The sequence below is a fragment of the Phlebotomus papatasi genome, chromosome 2 (assembly GCF_024763615.1).
Source record: "Phlebotomus papatasi isolate M1 chromosome 2, Ppap_2.1, whole genome shotgun sequence".
Classification (NCBI taxonomy): domain Eukaryota; kingdom Metazoa; phylum Arthropoda; class Insecta; order Diptera; family Psychodidae; genus Phlebotomus; species Phlebotomus papatasi.
The window spans coordinates 36,021,431-36,040,500 of NC_077223.1; the positions used below are offsets into that span (position 1 = coordinate 36,021,431).

General features: G+C 35.0%; 1 protein-coding gene across 5 annotated transcripts in view; it reads left to right on the forward strand.

The window, feature by feature from the left end:
* LOC129802325 (MOXD1 homolog 2) overlaps positions 1-19,070 on the forward strand; it is a 391,421-nt gene that overhangs the window by 336,456 nt on the left and 35,895 nt on the right. For all 5 annotated transcript variants that reach the window (XM_055848051.1, XM_055848052.1, XM_055848054.1 and 2 more), the window contains one exon: positions 14,033-14,311. In XM_055848051.1, coding sequence (XP_055704026.1) covers positions 14,033-14,311 — 279 coding nt within the window. The remainder of the gene's footprint in view (positions 1-14,032; positions 14,312-19,070) is intronic.

Genomic DNA, 19,070 nt, shown 5'->3' on the forward strand with positions numbered 1-19,070 from the left:
AGAGTCCCAATTCAAACCAATTCGTTTTCTAAACTTTGAATCTTTATGCGATTGTGTGACTCACTGAATATTTGTTCACACAGAAATTGGTGAGAGTTTTTAGTCCTTCCCAAGTAGAGCCAAAAATCAATGGTTCGGGGGGTGTACAAGAGGTGGAAAGTTTGTAATAGGTAAAGTTACCCAATCGAGACAGAATTATGTCAATGAGGAAACATTTCCGTTCGCAGGAGGACCACAATCGTACACAATAACACAGCGCAGAGACATACCATTCAGATGTTAAAAAGAAAAGACACTTCCACTGATAACATCTTCGCAATTTACCCCTCACCAAAAGCTTCCAATATATACCCGAAGAAATATACCAGACAACATTTTCCCCAACTAAATACAGCTCCAATATTCTCCAGTTCTTTTGTAAGTTTGGGGAAAACTTTCGAGATTCACCATCGTATCTTTCCATTGTTTTGAAAGTCAACTTACAATCGTGCTCAAGGGAGATAAAAATGTGTTACGCAGACTTTGAGGATGATGCTTTACCGGGAAAATAGTAAACCTCGTATGCAACAATTTATTTGCCTCCCCATGTTATCCAAGATTATTTGTTCATCCTCTTTTGTCTCTGGGTGCCACTTTTTCGCGCTCTTTTATCGCGCACCTTCCATCCAAACTTCAAGGGGTATGTCATCTGGTTGAAAATTGTATTTTGACCACTCATATTAGTATTTAATTAAACTGAGATGAGAAATTTAAACAATGTTGCAAAATGCTTGCAGTAGGTGTCCTGAAATCGATATAGCATTTGAATAAAATAGTGAAGCTATTACATTGAATAATACACAGTAAATTGTTTTAGTACTGGACTGTTCTAAAATAACTTATGCCAAAAATTAGAGTTCTTATAACAAAATAAACATATGGAATGCTTATTTCCTTAGTGTTTCTTAAATTCACAATCCACTAGGTGTACTAAAACCTTCTTCATAGGCACAAAATTGTTCTTGTTCAATGAAAGAAAAAAGATGCATTTTACACGTACAAGACGAATAATACGTGTAGTACTAGTACAACAGTTCGGGTCAACCCCCTGGCAAGTTGGCCTTTTTATATGGATCTATTTAAAGTCAATTCCTAAATTGATCTCGGACTCAGCTCACAGTGCTCCGAGGAAAAAATTTATTTAAACAAAAATTTAGTGTATTTGTCCCTCCATACGGTAAGGTATCTTATAATACGGAAAAACTTCTCACTTTTTAAATATTTAGCATAACGGTAGCGAGTGCAAAAACATTCGCATAAAAATTTAAATCAAAGTATGAGAAGATGACTTCAAATTTAAGGCAACTTGCCAGGGGGATGGTTCGGGTATATTATAAATGTCTAACCAGGTTTTAGTACAAGTCATATAAGGCACTAAATACCCAAGCCCATATAAATTAAATGAAGTCACAAAACGACTGATGTTTTTTTTTATTAATCTTTAAAAAATGATATGTAAAGCTCTTTAAATTCACTTAAAGCCTTAACTCATAAGTCTAAATCAGTCTTCAGATTAAAGGTTTAGCTCAGTTTTCGAAGATGTGGATTTTTCAAAAAAACACGTAGGTTGTTGGTGTGAATTTTCAAAATGTCTTTAGTCAATTTCTTTAAATATACGCAATCATTAATAATCCAATCGTAAGTTAAATTTCTCCAAAAAATTGTGATTGATAAGAAAAATCGAGCAGTTAAACTATATGGCTAAGCCTTAGGTCTGAGGTCCGTATAAAGGTCTGATGACTAAGCGTAATTATAAATTGAAATTATAATTAATATCTATTTCCATTCCCATAAATTTTATGCTAAGTCGCTTCTCGGCTTAAGCTGTAGGTTAGTTTAGAGCCTTGTAATTGTGATTTCGAAAATCAATCTGTTTCGTTTCGATGTTCGCTTTTATGTTTACCAGTACAATATCTATCTGAATCGATTCACGCATTAAATTCAAAGTCTACAAAAACATAATACCTGAGTCCGCTATAAATATTTGAGGGATTTGGACACTTTTCGTACGAACTTAAACTCAGATAAATTATTTAAGAGTTTCTAGGGAAATTTTACCTTTCAAATGAATGACTAAAGGTCAATCTCGCCAATTTTTAACACTTTAACAATTTATCAGTTAACATCTAGCCCTATTGAAAATCCTTATTACTAAACATGTACTAAACTTTGAATTTTTATAATGAAATTATGGCGAATTTTACCAAAAACTCCCCTTTAAAATTTTTTTTATAGTTTATAAAAGTTTTCAAAATGTATTAAAACTTTTTACACTAAATCGGCAAACTTAGATAAAATTTTATAAATATACCAAAAATATTGCCAATGGTAACACATTTTTTATTCTGTTTTTCTTTTGTGTTTAAAAATGTATCTTAAAATTCCGGATAGAAAACCCCCTCCATTAGTGAAACAAACTTCAATGTGAAAAATATAAATGGTGCAAAAAAAGTGCAGATTAGTAAGATATGGGGAAAAAACCCAGTGAATTTTGTGACTATTTTCCCCAAACGAATGGGAAAGAAAGCTCCATGAAAGCTTTCAAAAGAACTTCGAAATCCTATGATATTTTTTTTGTACTTGTCTATTCTGTGGCAAATTTTCCGAGACTTTTTAAACACTTCTTTAACACGCAAAATCTGAAAGTGAAATGAAGCCCAAAAGTGGGGAAGGGGGCATTAAAAGTTTTCTCCAGGAAGGAGCAATAAATTAAAAGTGCAAAGAATCTTCTGTATATTGAAATTCCCTTCATCTCCCCCCTTTGTAAGCTTCCACCCGCGCCATTGGTGCTTTTCTACCCAGTAAGTTTTCTGCATGATTTTGACCAAAGTTTAAATATATGATCTCACCGTGAAATATTGCATAAAGTTAAATCAACGAAACTCTTTTGCAATTCACTCGAAAAGTTTCTCGTTGGTTTTGCAACTAATACTCTTGCCCATCGGCAAAAACTACACCAGTTATAATTCAATTTAAATTGTAATTAATCACCCTCATTGAGTTATAAGTTTAGCATTTTCATATGTAATTAAAACCAATGTTTGATTAATTTTTAATCCATTTAGCAGTGAATGGCGATGATTTACGTGGCTAAATTAGATTTGTGCGGAAAATAGTCGAAACAGGAAGCATTTTCAAGCGGTAAAATATACATATTTTACCATCCCTGATGGTGCTGCGGAATTTTCCATTCCCCCCCAATTTATTTTGTAAATTATATTTTGACAATCACCCTTTTATTGCAATATCGAATGGCTTTCATGTTTTTCCAGGGTCCCATGAGACAATGCTCAAAGAGATGGGTGAGATTGTGCTTATGCTACGTTTCACGATATAATCAAATTATATCGTATGCTATTATCCTTAAAAGCCATTAGATATAACAAAATATTCCTCTATACTATTTCACCGGGAAAATCGTTGGTGTTTGTCTCCCTGGCATACAATTGGTAGAATATCCATTTGTTCTATAGAAACCATCTCTCATCTTAATCAAATATGTGCTCCAAACCGGCGACAGTACCATAAAGTGTGTAAATTTATCGCGATGGTCTGTCCCAGAAAGGACCACCAAATATGGTCTACGGGCATAACCTGAAGGGGATATACCTTCCAATGATAAACACACACGTTTATTATTTCGTATGGTGTATGCAGTTAACCCTCCAATTTTCGCGCAACATTCAAATTAATGTTCTGCGGGGGACCATAAAAACGTGGATAGAACATTGATTCGCCCGAGAATTCATCTGACAAGGGTATGGGCTTTATAATAACAGCTGGGATTTATATTTGTTGCTCTTTCGAAGTACTCATCAGGAATTTGCTTAAAGTTCCAAAGGTTAACCTCCATTTCACAACAATTTCGGTTTAACAAGGAAATTTCACTGTTGGGAAGTAGCAGTTACATTTAATTTGCAATTGCGAAGGTAGCATTTCAGTGAAAAAACATTAACATGGAAGTATATCACAGAAAATTTCATACTTCACAGTGGTTCTCGTTATTAGAGCGGAAGCATGGATTATGACTACATTAAAAAAGCACAGAATTTTTAACTCTATTATGAAAAACTGAGACGAGATTATAAAAAAAATGAGCAATTTTTGACAAAAAGGATACAAATTTTTTCCAAGGTATCATATTTATTAAAATAAAAAAAAATAAATAAATAAAGATGATGAGGATAAAGAAAAACAAATAATTTTAAGCCTCGAAATCGAATGACGGTGACTTAGAATGCTCCATGTCATGGATAATCACACTGAGAATGCTTACGAGTCTTACGTATTACTGACGTAAATTTTAAACCCCAGGAAATAACTAAAGTCATTAAAAAAATAGATGACTGTTTCAGTAAACATCTGTCAGTCAGAGCTGAGTAACTCAAATCATCCAAACAAAACTGCTTTCTTTGGGGATCAAAATGTGGAAATCCTATTATCTAGGCGAATGCCCTAGTCACTGAGTTATATGGACCATAAGCTCTAATTAACTTATTACAAGACTTAACCAACTGTATTGTGCACTTCAAGAGCAAAAAATGCACCTCAAAATGAAAGGGTCTCGGTCAATATCCCAAATGCCAAAATCCTGAACACCAAAATATCGAAAGCCAAATCCTGAAAACCAAAATCCCGAAAACCAAAATCCCGTGTCATATCTACTTCTACGATAGCACCGCGCTCCATATATTTTCGTCCCTTTCAGGATTTTTAGCAGTCCTGTTTTTGGCTTTTCGGGATTTTAGCTTTCGAGATTTTGGCTGGCACCGCGGTAAAATAAGGTAATACGGAATCATTCCTAATTTTGAATTTTAGGATCTTCTTATTGGTTTAGATAGGCAAAAGAAAAAAATAAAAAAGAAGTAATCTTATTAAGTGCAACGGTTAAAATAAGCTTAAGCTGATTCTCGTGAATATTTAGCCAGTAAAATTATGCAGTAAAGGATCGGATAGAGGATTTTCTTTTTCAAAAGGCCTCTAATATCAATGATCCTAATCTTAGTGTATAATGCCGGCTTCAGACTGGAGGTTTAGCCCAGTTCCCGGAGGTCTCAAAAATCTAAATAACGAGCAATTTTATTGATTTTTCAAAATCTAGTGAATCATTTGCCCTTATAATCCAATCCTAAACTACAATTTTCTAAAAAATCGTGCCTGATTAGGAATTAGAGGAGTTAAGCCAGATAGCTAAGTCTTAGGTCTGAAGCCCGTATAACAGTCTGGGATAAATCTTTACTGCCAAATTTTACAGACTAAATGTTATCAAGAATCATCCTGAATCTATTTCGGCTCTAAGGGCCTTGACAGACTTGAGGATTAACCGGGAGACGGCTTAGCGTAATTATAATTTGAAATAATGGCTAAACCGCATTTCTACCATTTTGCACTAAGCCGCCTCTCGGCTTAAGTCTTAAGTGTGTCGAGGCCCTAAGGCTTGTACTTTTTCCTTATCCTCCTTTTTTTCTTTAATTATCAGAAACAGTGTGTAAATCTCTAAATTTAGAATTGATAACGATTTCGAATTATCCCATTTTACTTTAATTTATTCAGGTCGAAATAACTAATTTAGATCAGAAGGCCTCAAGGGCACAGAACTTTCCAAAGTCATTTCAATGAGGTCACGGTCAAAATCCTGAAACCCAAAATTTCGAATGGGTCGAAATCCCGAATAGCCAAAATTTGGAATTCTTAAGTGTTATAAATAGCTACTCTCACAATTGCACCCGAGCTTGTTGAAGACCACGGAAAGTTCTCTATGCTTTGGGAAATTACTCCGCATATTATCCTCCGTATAAGTTCGTTTCTCCTTTTGATCGTTCGAGATTTTGATTTTCGTGATTTTGGCTTTCGGGATTTTGATTTTTCGGGATTTTGGCTTTCCGGGGCGTTCGAAATTTTGGCTTGTCAGGATTTTTTGCTTTTCTGGAATTTGGCTATTCGGGAATTTGGCTTTTCGGAAATTTGGCTTTTCAGAATTTTGATTCATTCAGGATTTCAACTCATTCGAAATTTCGACCCATTCGGGATTTGGTCTGTTGGACATTTTTGGTTATCGGGATTTTGTGCGGAACGATTTCAAAGCTATGAAAATAATATTTCCACGACTATTTTCTACGATATAGTTAAGTTTTGCTAATCTTGTAAACTTTCATTCTGTTGATCTCTGGACGAGACATGTTAAGTTGAAAATGGTTTTTGGGAAAATACCAACCTTGGCGTTGATCCTGCAATTTCCTAATGCTCCACAAAGTTGCAGTATTCTATGATCTTTCATTTAAGTTTACGATCATGAAATTATTTCAACCAAAATACTAAATACAGCATTTTGTATGTATAAACTTAAACATCATTTATCCCTCAGTTCTATTATAACACCAATAGTTTCTTGATTTACAATTGGGTAGTTAGATATTCATTTTCTGAGCAGTCCTAAAAGAATTTCTTGATACAAAATTTTTTTTAAAATGGTTTTAAAATTTTTAATATTGTTGCAATACAAATTTAGATAGCCAATTTCAACAGTACAGCTAAAAATTTAACATTTTGATGAAGTGCGCTGTTTGTAAAAATGACCCTGAGGGTTTAGTTACCACGCGAAGTGTAATAGCCCGAAGGGTTGACACTGTGAATGGACCCTATTTGCGCCAATTGCTCCAATTTTTGCTGGATGAGAGCGCGGAAAGAATAAAGATGGGCTAAAATGGGAAAATTGTCAGTTATTTTCGCGTGGATGGACGGAAAACCCGTTGGTTTTTGGGGAGTAAAATTACGTGACGGGCGACTTTTTTTTGCTCCAACTTTCTCTTGGGAATACCGCATTCCATCTTCTAGTATCTTCAAACATCCCAATAACAGAGAAAGAGAGAGAGAGGAAATGGTCCAATTTCTGGCACTTATAAATTTTATTGGCATGGACCAGCTCGTTTGGTGAGAGGGTGTTATAAATTTCTTGGGGCGGATGGAAGCAGTAAATTGCGCCAAGAGGACGGACCCAATTATGCACACGTAAAAGTTCCTCCATGGGGTTTTGCACGATGAGAACTTTGCAAGTTTCCACCATTTGCTGAGCAATAGTACTTATTGGCTTTTAATGCTTCCCTTTTTTTCCCTGAAATCTCCCATTCACTCTCTCCTTCACTTTTCCACACAATTTTTTTTATTATTCCTTTTCTTCACTTCCTCTTGATTTTTTTTTTCTGCACATTAAGCATTTGGATTTTCCATAGAAAGAAAATTTTATTTCCTCGATTGCCAATTACTTGCTTTCTTTCACTGTTTCATCCACTTACCACCATTTCCCAAAGAAATGGTCGAAGCCAATATAAATGGATTTGGGAATGTCGATGGAAGAAAAGTCTATTATTCAATGGCCTTTCGCTTCAATTGATTTTTCCTCCTTAGCCATTTCTACTGCCCCCTGCCCCAAGGGCCTATTCCTCAACATTTAGCTCCCCGTTTAAATGATTAAACAAAAAATTCTAATGGTCGTCTTGACAGAAATGTTAAGAGATGGGAACCACCAGAAAGGCAGACGGTAGGTGATTGGTTATAGGATGGGAATGGAAATTGCTCTATCACCATTCAGACTAAACGGCTGCGGTAATTTCTATTTAGTTCTCCTACCTTCCTTTTAGAACTCATGTCTACCATAAGAACATGTTTAGAATTGACTTCTGCACTAGTTTTATCCACTTTTCTGACCCCACTCTTCTCCAAAAAAAACTCTATACTCATGGGGCAGACTACCAGCCAAACGAAATTGATTAAAATTTCACCAGTAGTTGTGATAAAACTTTCACACGATGGGCGGAAAGAATTGAAACTAATGGTTCCATTGACTCCACAATTTGAATTTCTCTCCTCTTTTCATACTACGTCTCTTGACCTGAAAAGTGATAATTCCTTATTTCCACACACACACATCCACATTCAAGGGCCATGGTAAATTGCAACTTGGCACGCCAGCAAATCTTCATATCCTTCTCATATTTATACCACGTGAATGGCTTAGAACCGAGAGACACCTTCTCCAAGAGCTTTTTTGCAAGAGATGGGCCAGGATTTTTTTACTTCCTTGCACGATTTTTCAGCATTAAAAATGCCACATAGCATTATCCAGGTGTTAAATTTAGAGATTCATGTTTATCCAGGTTTATCCTGAGATAAATTGTTAGATCTGAGCTATGAAATGTGCTCAAAAATAATAATTTAGACATTTAACAATCGATTATTTAAATCATGATAAACAGTCCTATATCAAGATTTTTGTAAGTAATATGAATATTATTTAAAAATCAATGAGCAGTGCATTTGAATTTTATATACTATATTGATCAGGATTTTGGATAATGACCGAAAGTATAAGATCGCGAGTACAAGCTGCCGCGATAAGGTATCTCCGGGCGGGTAAGGGAGTCACTTGTTCAGATTGAGTGAGGAACGTAAACGTAGCTGATCGTGAGGAGCTAAAAGTCGAGAAATTAATTTTTTGTGTTCAGAGATCACAAATTCGATGGTAGGGGAATGTAGCCATGGTTCGCACAGAGTGAACCTTCAAACTATTTGAATTTTCTCTTTGTTTTCAAAGAGCTGACCTACCATTTCTTATCTCGTCTCATGAGCTTAATAATTATCTATCTTATGGCTAAGAAATGACGAACTAGCTCTTTGCAAACAAAGAGGAAATTTGCGTTGTTTGAAGGTTCAGTATGTGCGAACCATGCCAATGTTCCCCTATGGGCATGTTCTTCGCATGAAGAGAAAAAGATTCCCCAGAAAAGCTATGCAAATTTATAGGGGAGTGACCTCGACCTCGGAGCAAACCTAGAACAAGGTGATTAGAGTGGATACAAAATCTTACTTTAGAGCGTCTTGGGATCGATCGCGAACCCCTTTCTGAAGTGGCGGAGGATCGGCAGGCGTAGGTTATTAACCCAAATGTCATGGACCCGCGACCCCAATAGAGCTAAGCGGTTGAAAATGATGATGATAATTGATTGGCGTTGAATTTTTCCGATTTTGCTTAAGAACGGTATCTTAAAAAATCTTTCAAAGCAAAAATTAAATACCTAGAATCATATCAAAAACACATTCAGAGTTAGGGCTAATTTGAAAGGTCAAGGAATACCGCTTAAGACTGAACCAGTTCTCATCGGTAATGGACGCTTTTCATACCGGTTTTTTGTATGATTTTGTCTGATCGGTCTGATCATTCTTTCTTAAAGAAAAATCCCCCAGTGAGAAAATATGTTAGATTAACCCATTCAGTCAATGTACCAGAAATACTTGAAATAGAATGTTCATATTTTAGGATTAGTTTCCTACTACAGATTAATAGATGAATTTTTTGAAAAGAAAAAAATACCTGTCAGACTATTTTTCTCAAGTAATTGAAGAACTAAAGTCACTAAAAATCCATTCCTGACAGCAATTCGGATAAAAATTGCCCAAGAATTAATCATCTAAAATCACTCAATTTGCGTATGATGTGTAATACCATGGTAAGGAATGGGTTAAAGATTAAGTTCCTTGTGTACGGAAAGTCTGGGATTAAATAAATATTTTTAGGTTTATGAAAAAAAAATTGAAAATTTTGGTTCGATTTCCACGGACTTTTAATGGAATTAAAATTTGAGAACAGTTATCAGCGCCATTTGCGGAAGAAAACTGTAAGTGTGTAGTAACAAGATTTTTAGTGACAATAATTTCTGTGCATTTTTTTTTTGAAAGATATATTCTCTGTGAAATAAACAACGAATTTAGAGAAACTGATACAGTTCTTCCGTACGACTTCATTGTCTTCTACCGCGAGTGTCGCTAGTATCTGTTCCCAAAGTTTAATTTTTAATTTCTTTTAATAAATTTCAATTTTTTAACGAAACTACTAACAAGTTCTTCATGACAAATAACATTTATTTGAACCAAAGTTCAGATGTTTAGTGTTATTTGTCAAATAGGGAAATGTAGGCATGGTTCATATACAGTGAACCTTTAAACGATACGAATTTTCTCTTTGTTTGCAAAGAGATAGCTTGTCATTTTAGCAATAAGATAGGCAATTATTAACTTCATGAGACGAGATGAGAAATGGAAAGCCAGCTTTTTACAAACAAAGAGAAAATTCACATCGTTTGAAGGTACACTGTGTGCGAACCATCCCTACATTCCCCTAATCTTTTTTAATATGAATGAATAGATTCATTTAGTTTATCTGAGTAACATTTAAAATTAAAATTGTAATGCCTTAGACACACTTACAACTTAAGCCGAGAGGGCTTAAGGTAATTATAATAAAAATAGTGATAGGATTACATTTCCATCAGTTTCTTACTAATATGTCTTTCGGTGTAACAATAAACCTACCAAGACCCGATCAAATTGACCGGTTTAAAATTAACACATATTTAAACGGTACAACGTCGCTATCAAGCTTTTGAATTTCCTAAAATATGCATGTAATATATTTTTCAGTGTTTAAATTTTAATTTTTTTTGCAATTTTCCAAAACAAATTTGTTGAGTATCCTATCCTACCATGGTTTGTCATTTGACCGAAGAACGACCACAAACGATCGGTAGGTTTAGTGTTAAGCAGAGAAACCGCCTAGTTAGTGGGAAACTGTTGGGAATTTAGTCAAATAATTATTTTGATTATTGTTATGCACTAAATGGGTCAAGTGGTAGAGCACTCGCTCTATGATGCAAGTGTCCCGGGTTCGAATCCCCTTTAGGTCACCAGGAATTTTTCTGGCGTTAAAAAGGTGTTCGGATTGCATCCAGTGAGCTTCACTGCACTTGATTCCACGGGCATGGGACTGACAATCTCATCTCGTATAAGAAAAAATAATAATGCATGTCTAGAAATCCCCTTTTGGGAAGGCCTAGTTCCTTCATGGAATGTTGTGCCAGCATTATTATTATTATTATAGTTACGTTAAGGCGTCTTTCGGTTTAAGTCGTAAGTATGTCTAGGGCATAAGTCCGTAACTTTTTCGTGTGTATCAGTTAAGGGTATTAAAGTTTTGGAAAATCAAATCTCTTAACACTCAATGCCATAAATTGTTATCCCCAATCCCAGTCGATTATCTGGGATTGCAATAACTTTCACAATTCATAGAAATGGAATTGAGCAATTTTCCTTAAGTAATATATCCATCAATTGGGCCTTCTCCTTGTAATCCCTGAATTCGTGATTTTGCGTAAAATGATGTTCAGTGTAAATGTACATCCCTTTCTGGGGTTGTATATCCTGAAGGGATAACCAGTAGGAATGGGATACTTCCGGAACGTGCTGGGTTGGAGCTGGGTAACTTCCACGAAGGAGTGAACTGAATTGCATATTAAAAATGTAATCTAAGCAAATGTATGTAGATGTAGTCGACTTGCAGTGAATAAATTATTGAGGAAACATATTCCATGTTCACGATGAGTAACCCTTGTACTGGATTTGGTGTGAGATTAAAGCCATAAAGAATGGGGATCTGAGGCGAATATGAGGAGTGCATATTCTCCAATATTGCATAAATTGAGAGATTTAGTGCTGTAATTTTGTACTTTCATAGACGCCTGAAGATTTTTTTTCTGCTATTTTCCCGTATTTTCGGATGGCGCGACTTTTGAAATTGTGTTGGAGGGATTATATATTTTTGCACTTGAATTTACCAAAAGCTCTTCTCGGTCTCGTAAATTGATGAGTGGCATTGATTGGCAGAATGATTGGCCCGGGAATAAACAATTACACAATTTAATGGAGAGGACGACGTGGTTGAATCACGGCGGGGGAAAGTGACAGGTGACAAAGTGGACTGCATGTGACCACGAATTTCCACAACCATAAATAAGCGGATCTCCATGGTGGAACAGCTGGATGCCCTAGGCCTCTGTTGGTTTATTGTTAAATTCACCGAATTTCCACTTTTGTAAATAAATCCGTACTATTTTTTGTCAAAAGTTTTAGTGCACCGAACGAAAAATCCAGAAAGACCAACTTATATCCTTCTAAGCTTTAATGTACAGTACATGTACCTTTAAAAAAGGGCAATCGCAAAAATAAATCCTTATCGATTTTTAGCTGTTTTATATCCTCGCGAAATTGGGCCACTAATGTACAATAAATGTTGAAAAATATGAAGTAAGCCGAGTTGAATATTTGGTGCATGAGATTACCAAAAAAAAAGAAACGTGAAATGAATTCATATTTTTTTTATTTGAAAAAAAAACAACATATAATTCTTGTGAATTTAGAATTAAAATATATTATTTTCTATAGCCAAATCTTTTATTTCCTCTCTAGAAATTGCCAGAATATTTTTTTTATCCACAAACATTGAAAAACCTTTTTCACTTACAGAAAATACAAGCTTTGTTTAAACGTATGAACTACATCAGCCCGTTTACAATTTCCATTAAATATTTGATAAATAATACACAACATCCAAAATTTGGTAAATAGCAACTTGTCCAATATTTCACAGTAGATGTATTAAAAAGTCCCATTTTATATGCTAAATCTAGTTGATTATTGTATTTCTCCATTTTTTTTTAAATCAAATATTCTGTAAATAATACGCACTAAATAATGATTAGTTTATCATATGGACCATATGGATGTGTTGAATCATGATTGAAATTTATTGTTTATGAATTATGGAAAATCAAGAAAAAATATTTCCAAAAAGTAGAAATTGGAATTTCAATAACTATTTCCTCATTTATCTTTTTTTTAGGAAAAAATAATTTTAGTACATACATGTTCTAATCTGTGTTAGAAAATTGGAGTCAGTACATTTTGGAAAGTCAAACACAATTGAATATAAAAAGTATAAATGAGAAGCTCAATGGTGATTTGCTCAGCAATCTTTAAAATTTTAGAAGACATCCGTCTCATGTGCTAAATTTTTGCTGGAAAGTTTATTAATTAGATCATATTTATAATGTACTCTTTTATATTTCTGAAGATACATATTTTCTTTTCGACTTAAATTTTTACGGATAATGCATACGCATACTAACAATGAAATTGGGAATGAAGAATAGAACTGATAGTTTTCTGAACATTAAATATATTTTGTACATGAATGCATATATATTTCAAATTTAATAATGTGACTTTGCAAAAAAAAAAACCTAAATAAGTACCTATAAGTGCGCAAAAGTGTTAAATTATTGTTATGATTTTTTAGTACATGCATGTGCTAAACATAGTGAAATAGTTGCGGAATAATCTTGGGATGATTTATTAAACTCCTTAACATGCGAGTACTAAAAAGTAGCACTGAGCAAAGTCTCGGGCCTGTTTTTTAGATAGATAGATATTTTATTCATCGGCAAATGCTTTAAAAGCGCAACAACGTTACAGGAACAGTGACTTATTTCCCTCTATTGCGTCCACCGCCGTCTTAGCGTTGGTGACCAACCTCCAGAGGCAAACGGTGGAAATCCTCCTTCACAGGTTGTATAAGCCGTTGCAGAAAAAATCTGCTTTTAATGCTAAAACATTTCTTACAAAATTACATTAACAATAATTATGAAAGAAAAAGCAAAACAGTCAACTGCTGCTCCGTCGATTTCCGCGAATCAAAGCATTGCGAGAGTAGGATGGCTAGCTCAAGTGAGCTGTATGCCAAACGGGCATAAGCCCAGGTGTCATAAATATTAAACACTTTAGAAATTTTACTTATGTGGAAAGAACAAATAAAAAATAAATAAAAAAAACACAACGAAGAAAAAAAGAAACCAAAAGGAGTCAGTGAGTCAACCTCGGATAGCTGAATCCAAAGGCAATCAATTACAGTATCCAAAAATCCAAAATTTCCAAAATTTTAGTACAAGCTTTTAACCTAGACACGGATGAAAGATATGGAATAAAATAAGCAACAATTATTTATTTTATTCACATAAAGTATTTATCAATGCACCTTATCATTTGATAGTATTTATCAATACGTAACCTTATAATTTCTAAACCACAATTTTCTCATCTTTTCTTGCAGAATGATACCATGAGAGTAATATTCATGTACCATGAGAATGAACCAAAACGCGGTGCAGTGACACCAGGAAGTCTTCCTAAACCATTGGAAGCCTACCGTGGATACCGATCACTCTTCTTGACTCAGCGTGTCACTCAGGATGCCATTCGGTTGGATCTGAAGATCCGAACACTGGAATTGCGCAATCAGGACGTTGAATTGCCACAAAATGATGCAACGCTCTACTGGTGCAAAATATTCAAACTCACGGATATTAATAAAAAGCATCATTTGGTTAAGGTAAGCTTTATGACAATCCCCTACCTGTAGACTTAGTTTAGTGAGATTATGATAGTTTCATATGCCATCATCTTTGAGGCTCAAATTGTACCCAGACACAAACATAAGAGAGACAAAGGGGTAGCATTCAACTCTGTCAATGTTTGCCTGTTTAGAATCGGATTACAATTGTGTTCAAATTTATAGGGATGGCTGCTATGAATAATATTTCCATAGTAATGCCCTCTGACATTCCCGAGAATATATTAGTTATTAGTTTTGCACATAAATGTAGACGGAAGGAACCCGATCAAAATTCAATTGTACCAAGTCTAATTATTACTAAGTTGTGAGCTCACCTAACACCACACTAACAAGTTACTCCTGGAGTGACCTGTTATCCAAAGGAATAACTAGCTCCAGGGTTCTACTCAACATGACTGAAATTATTCCATTGAAATCCTTTTGAAAATACCCAGCATAATATTCATATTGATGTATATAATGAATCGTCTTATTGACGGAGGATAATACCAATTGTCATTGCTCGATCTGATGCTATTGTTTTGTTTTCTAAGATGTTTGTCTTAAAGTTCGCGAACAATAAGGTAAATTTTTTCTTGTGTATCTACGGACTCTTAATTTAATATTAAATTGAGTCTAATTGAATTTGATTTTTTTATTGGATAAATTAATCACACTGCTAAGATAGTACCTTCACAATTATTAACACTACCTGCAATCTGGTTCATGGCCAATGCATAATTCTATTAAATATTTCACAGTCTTCGCATACATGCGAGTTCGCAAGTTCTCACAATACCAATTCCACAATATTGAATTCTATTCCCGCAGAAGGAATCTCCTACCCTTCTTCGCTATGCATAGCATGAAGAATTTCTATTATATTGTCGTTAAAGTGGGGAAAATCAATAAGGAAAATATTGATATTGGTTGAATATTATGTGCAGTAAATGACATTTTAATGGAGGACGTTAGTGAAATTCACTGACAAAGTGTTAGTGGAGACGACTTGAAAACAGAATGTGCAATGTATGGCTGCCATCAGGATTCCCACTATGCCACCGCACATTTTGAAGTTTCAACATAGCTACGATGATAAATCAATACTGGGTATAGTCATCCCGAATAACCCCATACTTCCCAATTTTGTTCACTGGAAGTCATGTCTCACCCTCATAATTCTCGCGTTGTGTACAATAAATAAGCCCATGTGAAGGGATTTGCCGGGTTTTGATACTAAGAAGGGTATGGGTTAAGGTGTTGGGCCATATCGCTGACCATGCCACATCGGATACCCCCAAAAAGCCACCACCTATTTCCGTTCTGAGCATTCTCATATCCTGGGATGCAGCCCAGAGTCTGTGATTCAGCATCCCTCTCGGTTGAGCCACCCTTCGATTGTGTCTGGGGAATTTTGAAATATGTACATGGGGCAGAATCCTCGTTTCTCTGTACCACAAACTATAGGCACACAAAAAAGCGATCGGAAGACACTGGGAGAAAAATATATTCCCAATATCCGGTTCAGGAATTTTCACTTGTCTACCATTGAGTCCAAGGAAGAGTATATTCTCAGGGGGATGATCATTTGGCCAACTTATGGCATTTCATAACTCAATATTTGAACTGGTCGGAGAACTTGACAACTGGGAATTGCAGAATAATTGAAGCAAAGGGGTGAAAATGACCATTATTTTTCATTTAACCTGCTATCGAATATGACTCTCTCATAGTTAGTTAGTTTTAAGGGGAGTATCAGTTTTAATGCCTACGACTAAATGGTCGAAACTTGTTTTTATTTTTGGATAAGTTTTAGAGATTATCTAGGCGGACATTAGTTCATATACGAAAATACTGTTGAATTTATTCCTAATAGCTGTTTTTCCCGGAGGCAGCCAAAATCCCGAAAACCAAAATCCAAAACGCCAAAATCCTGAAAGCCTAAATCCCGAAAGTCAAATCCAGAACGACAAAATCCCGAAAGCCAAAATCCTGAAAGCTTAAATACTGAAAGCCAAAATTCCGAACGCCAAAATCCTGAAAGCTCAAATACGGAAAGCCAAAATTCTCAATGTTCAAAATTTCGAAAGAGATGAAATTATATCGAGAATAATGTGAAGAATAATTTTCCAAGATACAGAAAATTCCCCTTTGCCTCCAGCAAGCGCGGGTACAATCGTGGAAGTAGCTATGACACTTTTAAGAATTCGGGATTTTATCTTTCGGGATTTTGGCGTTCGATGTTTTGGCTTTCGAGATTTTGGCTTTCGGGATTTGAGCTTTCGGGATTTTATCTTTCGGAATTTTGACCGACATTCGTTTTACCAAGGTCAAAGGTTGAAAAGGACCTACAGAGCGTATTTTCAACCGAATGGTATCATGTTTGGGATCGTTGGAAAGGTCTTAAAGTTCTTCACAAGCCTAAACGGATTCTAATCGATAATTAATTTTTAACTGAAATTCATTTATATTAATCCAGTGAAATTTTAGCAAAAGTTTTGGTTAATTTATAAATCGGTTCAAATTGCTCCTAAAACGGATATGAACCGACATTTAATCCGAATATCAATTTTATTTCCCCTAGAACTATTTTGTGGGATTTTTTGATTGATTTAAGAATCAGTTTAAACTGATTGAGAACCGGCAGACGGTAAATGATGCAAAAGTAATTTTAGAGTACAGAGGGGAAGCTGGGGCACCACAAAACACGGGATAGCACCAAACACTACGATTTTTAATCAGATATTCGACTTCTAAGGATAAGACCTATAGGAATTTATAGGAACTATAAGGATGTTTGTCTACTGAAGAAATGATTGAGATAGTCCAAGTACTTAAGAAATAAGAATTCGTGTTTGGTGCTACCCCGTGTTTGGGGGTGCCCCAGTTTCCCCTAGTATCTAAAGCTGTCTTCAGACTAGAGGTTTACCCCAGTTCCCGTAAGTCTGAAAATCCTAAAAGCGTATAATTTAATTGCTTTTTGAATGCCTAATAGGTTATTTATCTTAAATAATCCAATACTAAGTTGAATTTTCCCAAAAGATCATGATTGATAAGAAATTAGAGCAATTAAACCATTTGGCTAAGCCTTAGGTCTGAAGGCCGTATAAGTCACGAGGTTCGAACACCTCGCAAAGCCTGGAACACTGCCACCTCTTCTCCGGCAGAATCCACAGGATCAATGGGAGAACTCAAAGGATTCTGATTAATTGTATTTAAGTACGGAAGATCGTCATTCAGAACAACTAACACTCAAATGATACAGTCTTCTCCAAAGTGGATGCAGGAAAATTTCTGCGTTCACCCAGGATCGAACTGGAGACCTATCGTTAACTAGACGAATACTCTACTAACGGAGTTATTAGAGGCCTTATGCTTTGCTTGGCTGCACTTGTTAGATTCCTTAGAATCAAATGGAATCACGGAACCCAATTTCCATCACGTGGCAATAGATAGCGCTCGAATCACCTACGATCAATCAGTGTTCGATGGTCGAGTGTTACCGTTCGACCGTAAACTGCGACGATTAATGATTGCGAAGTTAATACAAGAATAAAAAAAAACAGAAATGTAATAATGTGGAATTATGGAATATTTCATTATATTACTGAAGGAATTATACATTTAGAATTGAAATTTTAGTGTATCTGGTATCAAAACCTTATAATCGTCCCTTGAATGACAGAAAAATTATGTCTGTGTCACTATGATCTCATTGTCCATCTATGACACTAATATATCCAGTACAAAATGTTTTTATTTGGTACAGTAACTGTGTTATCACACTTTCACATTAAAATTTTAATATGATTCACATTAATTGTCGCTGGTGGGAAGCCAAATGTGTAATTTGTGTGTTTGAATCATTTTATATTCAAAATTTGATCTATTTTTTGATAAAAAGGTAGACTTGGCCCGCAAAATTTGATATAAATTGATTTATAGCATTAATGCGAAATATTAATGCGATTTTCTCTTTAATTTTTTAATATGAAAAATATTTATGCTTTAGGTAAATTTAAACATATTTTTGCAGGCCAAGTCCACTTCTTTATCAATAAATAGAAAAACCCCAAATATTAAGTGACTCAAAGACACAAATAACATATTTGGACACTCACAAGCGACAATTAATGTGAATCACATTAAAATTTCAATGTGCAAGTGTGATAACGCCGTAATCGCTCTATTATGCAATTGCCCTGGGTCCTGTAAAGTTCTTTAAATTTTCTGACATTTACTGGTCGTCATTGCACTATATTTCACAGAACAAGAAACCATCAGCTAAATTAGCTCAATCCTTTCCTCTATACCTTCTAAGTTTATTTTTATTAGTGCAATATTTTTGTACATGAGAAGAAAATAGTCATCATAAAGTTCAGTTGATTAACCCTATCTCATATGGGGAATTTTGAGACGCTGCGCTTTAAGATAAACGTGAATGTTGGTATAAGCTTTAGCATGAAAATGATGAAGATGCGATGGAGTGGTTTCATTCTTTCATGCACATCCGACCAAAAAAAAAAAAACGGAGGAAAAGGAAATTTTCTCCCGGAATTCCTCATGAAACCATGAAACGAAGGAGTAGTATTAAATATGTGTCCTGGGGAGTTATAGCAGGAATGGGAGATGTAGGAACGGAAATTTTATTTGTTCTCTATGAATTGAGACTCTATTGACTATCCATTTGTATGTGAGACGAATGTGATGTAGAAAAAAATTTTGATTTCCGGATTATTCAAATAAAGCGTCTTGG